A 16,644-nucleotide genomic window follows, 5' to 3' on the forward strand; every position below is an offset into this window, starting at 1 on the left:
GGGTCTAACGGACCCCAAACACTTGGGGCTTATGAAACACCCGTGTGCTACAGAATTAATTGGGATGAGATGCTTGTAAAGGATGGGATTCCTCTGCTTGCTCGGCTTTCAGAATTTTGCAGAGAATCACTTTTTTACCCACTCTGCCCTTGGCAATGCTGCTTAACGTCAGCTGCTCCCGTCTGCAGCAGGCTTTGAGGAAATGTGGAGAGAGCTTAGCTGTCAGCAGGAGCAGGACATCGGCCGGACGGAAGGACTTCGATTATCATGGCTCAGGCTGTAAAGCTTGGCACGTAACTTAAAAAGAGCGACGGGGTTGGGGCGCCTGGGTGGCTCAGCTGGTTAAGCATCTGACTTCGGCTCAGGTCATGATCTCACAGTTCGTGAGTTCGAGCCTCGCATCAGGCTGTCTGCTGTCATCACAGAGCGCGCTTCATATCCTCTGTCCCCATCTCTCTCTGCCCCTCCCCCGGCTTGTGCTCGCTCTGTCTCTCTCTCAAAAACAAATAAACATTTAAAAAAGAGAGAGAGAGAGAGATAGGGCTGGAGGGTATTTTGTTTTGGTTTTTGCTTGTTTGTTTTCACCCCGAAGGTAACGTTTGTTCCAATAACCTACGTGGAGAGCATTATTATTCCAGGTTTTTCTCTTTCTCCCTTCTCACCAGTCGTTCCTACTTCTGTCAGCGAGAAAGGACCGGCTACCCCGAAATATCCATGTCCCAGAGTTATCACTGAAGAGTCTCTTTGAGGTGAGGTGGCTTCTTGAAACATACGGTTTTAAGTCAGGCCACTTGGGGCTTGTATTTGGGACCTCTGCTTGGATAAGGGGACTTCAGCTGCCTCACTGCATATCGGTTGTGTATAATGATCTCAGGCGTGGGCCACAGCGAATCTAGGTTTTGCTGATCCCAAATTTTATGAGTGAAGGGGTTTGACGTTTAATATTGATGTAGTGACTTCCATGATTCTTCCTTTGTGTTTTTCTTCCCCCGCAGAAATATGTCTTCATTGGGCTTTATGAGAATATGGAACAGGTGCCCAAGCTAGTGCAGTGGCTCGTCTCCATCGGTGCGAGTATCGAGACGATAGGACCATACCCTCTTCATGCCCTCATGCGGCTCTGTATCCAAGCAAGTGAGTGTTCTTCTGGTTCACCCCACCCAAGCCGCCCTCCCGGCTCTGAGCTCCGAGCTCTGCTGAATTTAGCAGCTTGAATTTAACCACCAGAATTTAGCCAGAATTTAGCCACTTGAAGGTGGCATGTTCAAACGATTTGAATATTCAAATGGTTTGATTATTCAGATGAATAAAGGCAGCAGGGAGATAGCATTGTTTGGTTTTGGTTTTAAAACGTTTTATTTTTTTTATTTTACAGAGAGAGAGGGTGCGAGCAGGGGGGAGAGGGGCAGAGGGAGAGACAGAGAGAGGGAGAGAGAGAATGCCAAGCAAGCTCCAGGCTGTGAGTACAGAGTCCGATGCGGGGCCCGAACTCACGAGCCGTGAGATCATGACCTGAGCCGAAGTCAAACGCTCAACTGACTGAGCCACCCGGGCTCCCCAGACAGCCTTGTTTTTATTTCGCCCGGGACCTAGTAGCTACAGGGGCCCAAGCTGAAAGGATTCTGTGTTCCTAGACAGATCCTGGCAGCACAGGGGCACTGAGACCGGAGGAGGGACCTTGGGACAGACAGCCTTTGCTGGGCGGAGCTCCCCGAGCCGCGGAAGGCACGTGTGGTCTTTCCCCTTGTTCGGGTTCATTTTCTCTCTAGCCGGAGAGTCGACCGCTTCAACACTCTTCAACACTGGCTGTTGTTGATAGCGTCTGCTGTGGTTCTTTTAAAGGACTCCGATTTTCATAGAATTCTTTTTTTTTTTTTTTTAAGTCTTCACCACTTGGCTATAGGAGTTCAATTTGAAAATATTTAAATTTTATCATTCACACACACACGCACACACGCACGCACACACAAGATAAAAGCTTGTTTTTCTTTTCCAAGCATGTACGGCACCAGAGTTAGACATTTACCCATACTGTTTTAGAGCCAGAAGAGGCAAGAGAATTGTCTAGACAGTCTTCCTCTTCTAGGCTGGATTGCCTTCCTGGGAATGAAGGAGTGAGGGGGGTGGGCAGGGCCTTCAAGACCTGGGCCCCCACTTTCCTTTAACCAGATTTCCATTTCATGTACTGTGGAGTCCATGAAATGTTTTATTCTTGCGCAGGGACGGGTGGATCAAACATTTAAAAGTAAAGTCTGACTAAAAGCAATTAGGTCCAATCCTCCCAGTTTTTTTAATTTTTACTTTTGATTTTTGAAGGACAGAGTGGGAGAGAGAGAGAATCTTGAGCAGGTTCCACGCTCCGTGTGGAGTCCAGTTCTGGGCTCGATCCCACGACCGTGGGATCAGATCACGACCTGAGCTGAAAGCAAACGTCGGACGCTCGACTGACGGAGCCAACCGGGCGCCCCCAGTCCTCCCAGTTTTAAACTAGGAATCTGGAGCCCAGAGAAGTGTGCCTCTGGTTGTGAAAGTCATGATTCCCCGCTGTGTCTGCTCTTTACGTTAGCTCCCATGGATACAGGCACGTGTCAATACGATCAAGCATTCAAGGTTATCCCTGATTTGTTTCTCAGAGGAAAACTGACGTGGTGACAAACCGTGTTCAAAGAGTTGGCAGAAGTGTGTGGCTTTCCTTGATCCCAGGAGCTCCAAGGAAGGAACTTGGGAAAATAACTTTTAACTATACGTCCTATCGGGGCTCCTGGGTGGCTCAGTCAGTTGAGCGTCCGACTCTTGACTTCAGCTCAGGTTATGATCTCACAGTCATGGGATCAAGCCCCACACCGGGTGCCCAGCTGAGCGCCCTTGAGCCTGCTTGAGATTCTCTCCCTCTCTTTCTGCCCCTCCCTTGCTTGCATGTGCGCTCATGCACATGCACTGTCTCTCGAAATAAATAAACATTAAAAAATATTAACAGTCTTGATTAACAGTCTTATTAACAGTATTGATTAGGGTAACCTTTTCGGATACTGACCTGCTTTCTGACACGGGCACTGTTGCCTCTTTACTGGAGGCCTCTTTACGACTAGTGTCTCCTAGGAGACAGCTGCCTCCTTGGCCAGAGAGCTGCTCTTGGCCAATCAGCCCCCCATTCTCTGGAGGCGCTCCCCCCTCAACCACACGCCCTCCCTAGAGGTGTTCTGGAGCTCTTGACTGACTGACACAAAGGTTAGCCCCTGCCTCCTCGTGGGTCAACACCGTGGTGCAGCTCACGCTGCAGAGCTCCCTGTGGGGTCAGGCTGAGGCCGACTCAGGGGAGACCACATCTCTGCTCGCCTCCTTCCCCTGCCCCGCCCTGCGTCCCTCACGCTCTTTCTCCTGAGCTCCCCGTCAACAACTCACACGTACAAGAACCCTGGTCTCGGGCTCTGCTGCTCGGAAATCTGGCTGAAGTTAGAACTCGTCCTTTTAGTTCACAAACTCTGTGTCTCCCATTCTCGTGGTGAGTGGCACACGTGTGTCGGAGTCCCCATTTGGCTCCCTCAGGACGGTACGTGTCGATGTGCTTTCAGATTGATTTTCTGTGTGTGGAAAATAACATCAGGAACTCATTTTAATTCCCTTCAGAGGAAAACCATCTTTTCAGGTGGTTGATGGACCACAAGCCCGAGTGGAAAGGCCGCATCAACCAGAAGGACGGGGATGGTTGCACCGTTCTCCACATCGTTGCCGCGGCTCACTACCCAGGATACCTCATCAAACGTAAGTGGCGACACCAGGCTGGAGGGGGTGCTGTGGGCTGGATGACCTCAGGCGTTAGAGAGCCTGACCACACGTTTTTACCCTTTTCCTCCTGGGATGGGCTCAAGAGGGCTAAACCTTTTGTCGACCTAAGCATGACTGGGAGGGCAGGCTATATGCAGGAAAGATGCGGGTCAAGGGAAGGAAGATGGGCTGGGGTCCCCATGCTCTTTTGGCTTCGATGGCTTCTGTGGGGTTGAATGTCTCCGGAATATGGGCCTCTGGCTGCCCTGTTCCTTCCCTCATCACACAGTTACTATAAGCGCTTTATTTTATGCCAAATCTACGCTAACGAGCCAGACCACAGAAGTGGTCCTGCTTCCTGGCCACTTAGAATCGAACGCGGGGATCGCATCCTCCATACCTGCCAAGGCCAGACAGGCCACGAGGAAGAGGGAGGCTGGTGCATGCAAGGATGAAGTTGGTTCTTTTTTTTTTTTAATGTAATTTTAATGTTTATTTTTGAGACAGAGAGAGACAGAGCACGAGCGAGGGAGGGCGGGGCAGAGAGAGACACACACACAGAATCCGTAACAGGCTCCAGGCTCTGAGCTGTCAGCACAGAGCCCGATGCGGGGCTCGAACCCATGAACAGTGAGATCATGACCTGAGCCGAAGTCGGACGCTCAACCGACTGAGCCACCCAGGTGCCCCCTGGAAAGATGGATTTTTAAAAAAATAAGACAACTCAAGATTATAAAATGTCTGCTCAAAATTAAACGTGCCTGTGGACTAGACGCAGCCTGGAGGGCTCTGGTTGGGGACGTCCCGGGCACTTGTAGTCTTTTTTCCTCAACGTGTCCCAGGGAAGCCCAGCGAGGATTCTTTCTCTAATGTCATCCCCAAAGAACTGCGTCCCAGGAACCCACATCTGGGGAAACGGAGAAAGGGTGTGCTACAGATACTGTTGGGAGCTTTATCGAAATATAATTCAGGTGCCATATAATTCACCTGTTTCAAGGGTCCGATTCCCTGTTTTTAGCACATTCACAGTGTTATGCAACCGTCACCACGATCGGTTAGAAAACATTCTCATCGTCTCCAAAAGAAACCGCGGATCCATCAGCAGTCATTTCCCATTTCTCCCTACCTCTCCAGCCCTAAGCAGCCACTAACCTACTTTCCGTGCCCGGGGACTTCCCTCTTCCGGACATCTCACACAAATGGAACCATACAGTCTCGTGACTGGCTTCTGTCACTGAGCATGCTCTCGATGTTCACCTTGTAGCATGTATCAGGACTTCATTCCTTATTATTGCCAAATAATACCCCGTTGTGTAGCTAAACCACATCTTGTTTACCCATTCATCAGTGGATGGGCCCGTGTCTTGTTTCCACCCTTCGGCTATTACGAATAATGCTGCTATGAACTTTTGTGTATGTGTTTTTGTGTTGGAATATATTTCCATTTTTCTTAGGTAGATACCTAGGAGTGGTATTGCCAGACCATACGGTAACCATGTTGAATCCCTTCAGGAACTGCCAGACTGTTTTCCAAAGTGGCTACACCATTTTATACTCCCACCAGTAACGCACAAAAGTTCTCATTTTTCTAAATCCTTGCCGGCACTTGTTATTGTCTTTTTTGGTGTCCTGTGTATTTTACTACCTTCTTCTCTTGTCCAGATCCAGTCCTACGCTTCCCCAGCCTCCCTTTCTCTTCTCTTTGTCTCTCTGCAGAAGGGGATCCCTCCCCTCTGTTCCTCTGCCGCCCATTGTATCTCTCCCAGTTTGCAGTCACGCACCTATGGTCCACCAATTTGTCCTGGTAGGTCCCTGGAGGCATCTCTGTCACTTTGCTACCCGGGGTCTTGCAGTTCAAAGTCCTTTGGACTCAACACTGCTGTGTTCGAGAGACGAGGGAACTTCGGATCCCCCTGCTTCTCCGCCATGTAGGATCACTTCCTATTTTAGTACCTTCTTAAAGGCAATGGTATCCTGGCAAATGTTTGACAAGTGGGTTCTTCAGAAGGAAAAGCCCTGAATTGTGGTGTTTGCCAATTTTCTTGGTGTAAATACACCAAGACTTGGTGCCCCGAGTTTTGTTTTTAATGTAACCTATTTATCGTAAGTTTATTTATTTTTTTTTATAAGTATGTTTTTTTTTTTTTTAATTTTTAAAATTTATTTATTTTTGAGACAGAGAGAGACAGAGCATGAATGGGGGAGGGTCAGAGAGAGGGAGACACAGAATCTGAAACAGGCTCCAGGCTCTGAGCTGTCAGCACAGAGCCCGACGCGGGGCTCGAACTCACGTACCGCAAGATCGTGACCTGGGCTGAAGTCAGCCACCCAACCGTCTGAGCCACCCAGGCGCCCCTATTTATCGTAAGTTTAAATGACTATGTTGATCAACCATCTTGTAGCATTTCTAGACATTCAACTACTGGCCCTTGTGGACTAAGGTGATCTGGTTCCAGCTAATGATAATTCCCTGGTAATTTATGGTTAACGTCTGTGTCTCCAATCACTGTGCTCTCCTTACGCATCCCTACTCTGAAAATGCCCCGTCCCCAAAAAAAAAGTATTTCCAGACAGGACTTTTCAGTTTGCAAAGAAACACAGCTCCAAGTCTCCTGAAATCCAGGTGGTTTGCGCAGTGTGGGGTATTTTACATGCATGGAGCGCCTCGGGTGCCAACTCTCTGCATTGATAACTTGGCAAGCATTTCCTTTCCTGGGACTTATACAAGGACTGTCCAGTACAAGCATAATGAGAGCCACATATAACATTTTAAATTTTCTGGTAGTCATATGAAAAAGTAAAGGCAAAATGAGTGAAACTGATTTTCGTCATGTATGTTATTTAACCCATCTATCCGACGTGCGTTATCCAATAGATGTTATTTAGCCCATCCAATATATGTTTATATATATTTAGCCTATGTATTTAGCCAATATATATAGCCTATATATATATAGGCCAGTATACTTAGCCTATCCAATAGATGTTATTTAGCCCATCCAATATATGTTTATATATATTTCCCTATGTATTTAGCCAATATGTATAGCCTATATATATATAGGCCAGTATATTTAGCCTATCCAATAGATGTTATTTAGCCCATCCAATATATGTTTATATATATTTAGCCTATGTATTTAGCCAATATATATAGCCTATATATATATAAGCCAGTATATTTAGCCTATCCAATATATGTTATTTAGCCCATCCAATATATGTTTGTATATATTTAGCCTATGTATTTAGCCAATATATATAGCCTATATATATATAGGCCAGTATACTTAGCCTATCCAATAGATGTTATTTAGCCCATCCAATATATGTTTATATATATTTCCCTATGTATTTAGCCAATATGTATAGCCTATATATATATAGGCCAGTATACTTAGCCTATCCAATAGATGTTATTTAGCCCATCCAATATATGTTTATATATATTTAGCCTATGTATTTAGCCAATATATATAGCCTATATATATATAAGCCAGTATATTTAGCCTATCCAATATATGTTATTTAGCCCATCCAATATATGTTTGTATATATTTAGCCTATGTATTTAGCCAATATATATAGCCTATATATATATAGGCCAGTATACTTAGCCTATCCAATAGATGTTATTTAGCCCATCCAATATATGTTTATATATATTTAGCCTATGTATTTAGCCAATATATATAGCCTATATATATATAAGCCAGTATATTTAGCCTATCCAATATATGTTATTTAGCCCATCTATCCAGCATATGATCGCTCACATCTCGGTGCAGACTAGCCACATCTCAAGTGCTCAGTAGCCATCTGTGCCTCACGGCTGCCATATGGAACGGCACAACTTTATACTGTTTCTTACAAAGGCAGAAACCTTCGGACTTTCTGCAACATGGGAGAATAAGCACGTGAAGTAAAGAGAGGCTCCTTTCTCCATGCAGGTGTAAACATGGGCTGTCCCCCGGGCATTGCCAAATGAGGCTTCACTACTCTCGCAGGATGCTTCTCTTTTTCATCAAAGAAGCTTTTTTTTTAAAATCTTCAATTTCAACTAATTTTAGACATACAGAAAAGAGGCAAAAATAGTTCAGAGAGTTTCTGTATACCCTCCCTCAGGTTCCCTTAATCTTAGCATGTTACGTGTCAGAGTTTGATCGTCAAAATCAAGAAGTTAATTTTGACAGAATGCTATCAACATACACAGACCTCATGCGAATTTCACCCCTGTTTTCATGAATGCCCTTTTTCCGTTCAGAGACCTGTACCTCAATTCCTTGTCGGGGTTCCCTAGTATTCTCCAGTCTTTGGCAGTTCCTCGGGCTTCTGTTACCTTGACCCTTTTGAAGAGTACTGGTCAGTCGTTTTGTAGATGATCTATCAGTTTGAGTTTGTTTGATGCTTTCTCATCATTGGAATAAAGTCAGGCATTTTTGGTAAGAATTCTACGGAAATAATTTTGTGTTCTTCTCAGCGTTATATCCAAGAGTTCGTGATGGCAGTATGTCCTGTGACGTTAGCCTTGATTGGCTGGTTAAGTTGTGATCTGTGGGACTTCTCCATTGTGAAGCTACCATCTTTCCTTTCATAGTTTTTAAATACCTTGTAGGAGATAGTGTGAACTCTCCAAATACCATCTATGCAAATACTGTTTCCCTTTAAACTTTTGCACACTAATTTTAGTATCCATTGGTGGATCTTGTCAGCATCGACTATTACTGTGACCTTTGGTTAATGTTGATTTTTAATTTTCTTCTTTCCTTCTACATTTATTACTTGGGATTGTTTTCCTATGAAGAGCTATCTCTTCGATATATGTATGTATGTATGTATGTATGTATGTGTATTTTAATATGGACTCATGGATATTTATTCTATGGGATAAAATCTAATACTATCATTATTTATTTTGTTGCCCAAGTTGTTCCAGCTGTGGCCATGAGGCACTCTTTCCTTCGGATTGGCTTCTGTGTTCCTTTGACGAGCCCTATCATACCTCTGTTTGTAGACCAACACCATGGTCATTTAGCCTTTTAAAATTTGTGACCTCTCTCTTCTACAATACATTTACTTATGTGCTCACTTTTATGAGTTTCAGACCTGCTATCCCATGCCTCTTAGAGAAACACATCCACTAACTAGATTTATGTTTGTTTTATGTTCATTTTATGTTTGTCTGTGTTCAGTTCTTTTTGTCTTCAACTTTACGGCATCCAGTCAGGATATTAAGTTCTTTTCCTCCCCACCCTATTCACTGTAGGTATGCTGCTCATTTGTAGTACCCTGAGGATTTTTTTTTCAGTGTTTGCATTTCATTTTAGGGTTCTTCTCATGTCCTGATTGGTTTTGTTTACGTTTTGGTATGTGAAAGGCACATATGTGAAACATTATTATGGTTCTAGGAGTCTGAACTTTACAAAAAGATATACTCAGAGAAGGGTCATTTCCTCCTCCTCTCTTGACACCCTCACTTCCCAATTCCCCCCTTCTTTCTGCCCCTCTCCCATCCGCTCCCTGTAAGCAATCATTTTCTTTTATATCAGGCCTATTTTTTCTGGATTCCCTTTGCAGTGATGGGCAGATACACGTGTATTTTCTTACATCTCCTTTTTTACATGGAGGGTCCCCTTCTACAGATACTGTTTGGCACCTGGCTTTTTTTTTTTTTTTCCATTAACAGTTATGTCCTGAAGGTCACCCCATATCATAAGTGCATATTTAGTTCTGTTAGATATCGTCAGATTTCCATCTGGAAGGACTGTGTCAATTTGCACAACTACCTGCCATGTATGCGTCTTTCCCCACAGATTCACCAACAGAATTTGTTGTCGGATTTCTAAATTTCTTCTGGTCTGAGAGGTAAAACTTGGTATCTCAAGGTTGTTTACCTTCTAATTATGTATGAGTTTGGATGTTGAAAAATACATTTGAGAACCATTTATACACACACACACACACACACACACACATATATACACACACATATATACACACACATACTTTTTTTTTTTGGTGAGTTATATGTTCATGTCTGTTTCCCCTTTTTCCATAGAATTTTTGGTCTTTTGCCCTCAATTTTTAAGAATTCTTTGTTCATTAGCTCTTTGTCTATGGTATAAGATATGAATTTTTTTCTCCCAGTTTTTCAGTTGTCTTCTGCCTTCTTTTTTTTGTCATGCAAATTTGATTCTTTTTATGTAGTCAAATTTATTGATCTATTGATTTATTGCTTCTGTATTTGGCGTCAGAGTTAGAAAATCTTTACCTGCATCAAAGTTAAAGACTTCTGTTTTTTTCTAGTACCTGTATGGTTTCTTTCTTTTTTTTTTTAAGTTTTTTTTCTATTTATTTGAGAGAGAGATAGAGCATGAGCGGGGGAAGGTCAGAATGAGAGGGAGAGAGAATCCACACTCTTAGCATGGAGCACAACGCGAGGCTCAGTCCCACGACCATGAAATCATGACCTGAGCTGAAATCAAGAGTCAGATGCTTAACTGGCTGAGCCAGCCAGGTGCCCGGTTTCCTTTTTGACATTTAGATCCTTGGTCCATTGGAGTTTCATGCAAAGATCTAGTTTTACCATTTTCCAGATGTCCACTTACTTGTCTCAGCATTATTTATTTATTTTATTTATTTTTCAGCATCATTTATTTTTAAAGTGTGCAAGACCTCAGGGATCTGAGATGCCACTAATTCTGAACTTTCTCTCCTGGTCTACTAGTCTCTTTGCCTGTTCACGGAGGCTTCTTTGAATCGCCTTTCAAAAACTAGTTTAAAAATTAAAAGTACGCTTCACACCAAGATGGCTGAGATACAAAAAGATGACAGGAACTTATTGACGAGGCTGTGGAAAAATTGGGAATCAAAAATGGTGCACCTGCTTCGCAAAAAAGTCTGGCAGTACTCACGTCACCATATGATCTGGCAATGTCACCCCTAGGTATATGCCTCATGGAAATGAAAACGTATTCCAACAAACACTTGCCCGTGAAGGTTTATAGCAGCCTTATGGGATAAGAGCCAAAGTAGTTCAGGCAACCCAAATCTCCATCAATTGCTGAATGGACAAAAAAAGGCAGTACATCCATACAGTGCAATATTATTCAGCCATAAAAAAGAAGGAAATATTGATACATGCTACAACATGGATGAACCTTGAAACATTATGCTGAGTTCGAGCCCTGCGTCGGGCTCTGTGCTGACCGCTCAGAGCCTGGAGCCTGTTTCAGATTCTGTCTCCCTCTCTCTCTTCCCCTCCCCCTCTCATGCTCTGTCTCTCTCTGTCTCAGAAATAAACATTAAAAAATAAAAAAAAAAAAAAGAAACATTATGCTGAATAAAAGAAACCAGACACAAAAGACCACATACTGCACGATCGCATTTATATGAAATGTCCGGAATAAGGAAATCCCTAGAGACAGAATCAGATTCCACGTTGCCCCTGGGGGTGGGACAGGGGAAATATGGAGTGACTGCTAATGCATATAAGGTTTCTTTTTGGGGGGATGAAATGTTTTGGAAGTGGATAGTGGTGATGGTTACACAACTTCATAAATACACAGAAACCCACTAAATTGTACACTTTAAAAAGGATGAATTTTATGGTATGTTCAATCAAAAAATATTTTAAGGGGCACATGGGTGGCTCAGGCTGTTAAGCGTCCGACTTCGGCTCAGGTCATGATCTCACGGTTCGTGAGTTCGAGCCCCGCATGAGGCTCTGTGCTGACAGCTCAGAGCCTGGAGCCTGCTTCGGATTCTGTGTCTCTCTGCCTCTCTCCCACTCACACTCTGTCTCTCTTTCAAGAATAAATAAACATTTAAAAATATTTAAAAAATATTTTAAAAGCAAAAAAGAAAATTGAAAGGCATGCTCTTGGTTGAAAAGAAATCCAAACATTTAAAAAAGATATGTGATCAAAAGTAAATTCTCTTTCACAAAGTCAGCTACCAAGCATTTTTTCGTGAGTCTTGCCGGGATATATACATGTGTGTACCTGTGTGTACATGTGCGTGTGTGTGTGTATCCAATTTTTATTTTCCTGCTTTAAATATGAATGTGGGCATACTCTACATTTTATTGAGTAACTTGCTTTTTCCCTGAACAATAATCTTGGCCATTTTCCCCTACTAGTAACTGCATAGCTATTTCATTTTTTTTTTTAACAGCTCACAGTTTTTTCTGACATGGCTGTACTTCACTGATGGGTGTGTAAATGGTTTTCAGTTATTTTGCTACCGAAAATAAAGCTCAGAGAATATTTTCCTACATACATCTTTGTGCACTGCTGGGAATGTATCTGTAGGATTATTTCCTAGTTGAGGGATTGTTTGTTCAAAGAATTGTACATTTTATTTATTTGGATGACTCTCATTTTATTTAAATTTTAAATAGATTACATTCACAACTCAAAAGATACAAAAAGTATTGAGAGTCTTTGTCCTTTAGCCTTAAAAACCAATGTCACCAATATCTTATGATTTTTTCCTACAAATATTCTATGAATGTATAAATAAAAACATATGTGCAACTTTAGGATGTTAGCATATTGGCATGTATCTGGCTTTTGAAAGCTATTGCTAATTTGAACCCCAGAAAGGTTGCCCCAACAGTGTATGAGTTTTCTCCATTTTTAATACTTTTTTGATACATGGAGAGTCAGGAGCTCTCCAGCGACTTTAACGTGGCCTGAATTCCAAATTCACCATTTAAAATAATTGCAGCATCATCGAGCCTCTGAGATCATCAGTTCTGTCGGCATTTTGGTGGGTGGCAGTTGTTACTGTGGTCTTCTTGGCTCTGGATCAATGTGGTTTGGGAGGCCCAGGAGTACAGTCTCAGGGAATTACCAGAGCCCGGCAGCAGCAGGACCCAAAGCCTAGAAACGGTCATCTCCTACAACTGACATCAAGCCAGGCCAGGAGTAGTTGCACTGGACTTGGTTATAAGCTGCAGACGCTCCAACTGGCTTTGGCAAGAAAGGGGATTTATTGGCTCATGTGACTCAAGAGTCCAGAGTTGGGTCCAGGTACTCTAAAGGTGTTTTCAAGAATCTTTCTACCTCTCAGCTCTGCTTTCTTCTGTGTTAGGTTCCTTCTTAGGCAGGCTCTCTTTCAGTTGAAGCCAGCTGATATTAAGTTTATCTTATGCCTATTTGTCAATCGCAGCCAAAGAGGATACCTCCACTCAGTATTTCAGCTCAAGTCCTAGGAAGGAGTCTTGGTGACTTGACGTTGGTCACATGCCCTCCATGAACCAATCAGTAGAGCCAGAAGGATGGGATGATCTTATTGGCTAGTTCTTGGTGAGGCATTTTCCCCGGAGCTGGGGCTGGGGCAGAGCTCCGGGATGGAATGATCTGATTGTCCAGATCCCGATCAGGCGTTTGCCCCTGGATCTGGGGCTGGGGCTGGGGTTGGTTGGGGTCGGAGCTGGGGCCCTGGCCGAGGCCGTTGTGGAGGATGTCATGGTGGTAGAATGTGTGTCTGTCTGGTGTTTACTCACATCAAGTCAGGTAGGCTGGAAAAGGTGCTTCTCAAAGGAAAACTGGGCTGTTGTTACCAGGAAAAAGGGTAATGGGTGCTAGTCAAGTAAAAAAAAAAAAGTCTAGTGTGTCTTCAAATTTTGCCTCTTTATCTCCTTCAAGACTTGAAAACCTATGCACTTTACATGTTTTCATGTTGACATCTAGAATTTTTTATCTGTGAGTCAAAAATGTGTAAGAAAAGGTAATTTTCAGAATTGTGTACACAGATATTTTAAAATACACCTATTCTCTCTCTCTTTCATTTGCATATACTAGAATATAAATGCTACAGCAATTTTGATGTCCTCTAACATCTGTGTAAAAAATTATGGACCAGCTCTTTAGTAGCCAAAAATATCAAATTGTTCATTCATTTTTGGGGGGGATCATATCTCTCGTTTACTTTTCAGAGAGAAGTTTACCCTAATATAATTTATGCCTGAAAGTCTCATCAGCCGTCCAGTGATCTTCTTCTGGAACAAAAATACTTATATGGCTTTAGATTAAAAAAAAAAAATTTTTTTTTCCTGTGATTTAAAACTCTAGAGTTAGTCTCTTTTCTAGATTTAATTATTACAAAATTGCTACTCCAGATATCATCAAAGCCACAGCACTCTATTAAAATCTTCTGTAACTAATTATTAAAGAGAAAAATAATAATTTCGGAGGACAGTACGAGGGGGTAGCCTGTAGTTCCTTCGAAAAGAGTCACCTGGCGGTCACCTGCTCCTCCCTTCTGTTGATACTGTGCGGGCCAGGAATTTTCACCTCCTTGGGGCAGTACATGAATTCGCGGTCAGTTCTCTAGGCTGTGTAGCAGATCCCTGTAAATGTAGTGGCTCAAAACAGCTCAGTTCTGTAGGACAGTCGTCTGATATGACGTGACTGAGTTTTCCACTCGGTGTCCCCTGAGGCTGGTGTCAAGGTACTGACGGGGCTTTGTTCTCATCTGGAATTCCGGGCCCTCTTTCGGGGTCACACGGTGGTGGCAGAAACCGGTGCCCTGCGGTTGTAGGACTGAGGTTCTCGTTCCCTTGCTGGCTGGCAGCCAGAGGCTGCATCAGCTTCTACAGGCCCCATACATTCTTTGTCATGTGCCCTCCCCCCCCTCAAAGCCAGCAGGGGAGACTTTCTTTTGTGCATCACACCCCTCTCGTATTTTAATTCTTTGCCCTCTTCCTGACCTGTATACCTTTGACCTTTATGTAGTTCAGGCGGTTAGGTCAGGATAATCTCCATATCTTCAGGTCAAGTGCTTTGGGGCCTTGATTACCTGTGCGAAGTCTCATCACGTTTTGACGTTTAAAATTTTTTTAAATGTTTGTTTATTTTCAAGAGAGAGACAGAGACAGAGAGCAAGCAGGGGAGGAGCAGAGAGAGGGAGACACAGAATCCGAAGCAGTTCCAGGCTCCGAGCGGTCAGCACAGAGCCCGATGCGGGGCTCGAACTCACAAACCGTGAGATCATGACCTGAACCGAAGTCGGATGCTCAACCGACTGAGCCACCCAGGCGCCCCTGATGTTTGTTTATTTTTGAGAGAGAGAGAGAGACAGAGAGCAAGCAGGGGAGGGGCAGAGAGGGAGACCCAGAACCCGAAGCAGGCTCCAGGCTCTGAGCTGTCAGCCCAGAGCCCGACGCGGGGCTCGAACCCACAAACAGCGTGCTGATCGATTGTGCCAGTGCGGCTGGGCAGTTGGGGGCTGTCTTAGAATTCTGCCTGCCCCAGTGAGATCCTTGATGGGTAAGAAGTTTGACTTTGTAATTTTGTCTCATTTTTGACCAGGAGAAGGGCAGTTGTGACTGGGGACATGGGAAAAGGGAGCTCTGTGAACAGGATGATGCCTGGATAGGTGCCTTGTCAAGGTGGTGAATTTTAGGAAAACATGGGCTTGGAAGTTGGGGATCAGGCGTTGATTTGCTTAACTCTCTGTGCCCACATAAGTCTTTGTACCCCCAGGGCTACACCCGTTCCATTCGGAAACCTGTTGCATCCGTGACCACAGAGGCACCTTGGTGCTCGGCAAATAGATATGTCAAAGCAGCAAATGGAGCTGGCAGCCAGAGGGTTGGGACTGGGAGGGTGGAAACAGTGACAACAAAAAGACCCTGATGCGAAAGCAATTGCCACTTTCTTCTATCCCCAGACAGGCTTTTTTTTCCCCCCCTTTTTTTTTCTGGAAGAATATTCTGTTTCCCCTCTAGGGAATAAAGAAATCTGAAGTCACAGCTTGCTGTTATCCTTACAGCTGTAACTGTTGCTTAGTAACCAGATCCCCCCCTCTCCTTGCGTGTTGCCAAGGAGAGGGGAGAAAGGTAGAGAGGAGAGCACTTCTGAACCTCTTAAAAGCTATTGTCCTACCCACTCCACACAGGACTTCTCGCTCTGGGAGTTGGGTGGATTGCCCAAGGCCAGCAGTTAAGATTCTAGAAGCAGAGGGACCTTGGTCTCCTTGCCCCAGGCTGCTTGGGCAGAGAACTGGGAGGAAGAGCCTTCATGGGGACGTCTCCTTATAGAAGGAACCTCGCCAATCCCCTGTTGTCGTTTTGGCCTGCTCTAGCACAAACAGAGGACGTACAGATGCTCCTGAGCTTTGGGGCAGACCCCACCTTGCTGGATCGACAGTCCCGGTCTGCCATGGATGTCCTGAAGAGGAATAAGAACTTCAAAGCCATCGAGAAAATCAACAGTCACTTGGAAAAGCTGGCCACGTGTTCCAAGGACCTATCAGGTACAGCTTCTGGTGAAATAACTTTTTTGGAGTTGGGGGAGGTGCTAAAACTGGGTCTGTGATATTAGATGCGAATCACTTTATGCTTTCTTAGTATATGATGATGGAGGTGAGACCCCTCAACTTTGGAAAACTTGTTTGCCTGTTTGGAAAGATACAGTAAGACAACTCTTACTTACAGAGTGTCTGTGACATTCTGGTAACTTTGCTAGGTCCGCCTTTGGGCGGTATAGGTGACTTTTTTTTTCCACGCATGCACACAGTAAAAAAAAAAATATATTCATACAAAACAGGAGATAACAAAAATGAAGCCTACTCCCCAGAAGCAACTACAGCCAACAGTTTAAAATACATTCGTATCTCTTAAACACATATGGTTTATCAGTATGGGACAGCATCTATTGACTGGCTGCCGTATCCGATGAAATGCAACAAGTTAGCTCTAATTGTTGTATTTTGCCTAGTAATGTTATGTGTGTCGTTTACATTCTGCTCCTTACTGCTGAGTTTTCTGTGCTTCATCCACAGATGAATTCTAGAAATGGAATTCTAGTAAATGGCATTTACATGGTAGTGTGGTTATGTAAATGATTATGTAAATTATGTTCTGCAACT

General features: G+C 43.8%; 1 protein-coding gene across 1 annotated transcript in view; it reads left to right on the forward strand.

The window, feature by feature from the left end:
* Positions 1-16,644, forward strand: part of TRANK1 (tetratricopeptide repeat and ankyrin repeat containing 1) — an 82,142-nt gene that overhangs the window by 11,500 nt on the left and 53,998 nt on the right. Inside the window, exons 5-8 of the mRNA XM_042903299.1 lie at positions 666-749; positions 996-1,134; positions 3,628-3,762; positions 15,859-16,029. Coding sequence (XP_042759233.1) covers positions 666-749; positions 996-1,134; positions 3,628-3,762; positions 15,859-16,029 — 529 coding nt within the window. The remainder of the gene's footprint in view (positions 1-665; positions 750-995; positions 1,135-3,627; positions 3,763-15,858; positions 16,030-16,644) is intronic.

This window comes from Panthera leo, chromosome C2, assembly GCF_018350215.1.
Source record: "Panthera leo isolate Ple1 chromosome C2, P.leo_Ple1_pat1.1, whole genome shotgun sequence".
Taxonomy (NCBI): domain Eukaryota; kingdom Metazoa; phylum Chordata; class Mammalia; order Carnivora; family Felidae; genus Panthera; species Panthera leo.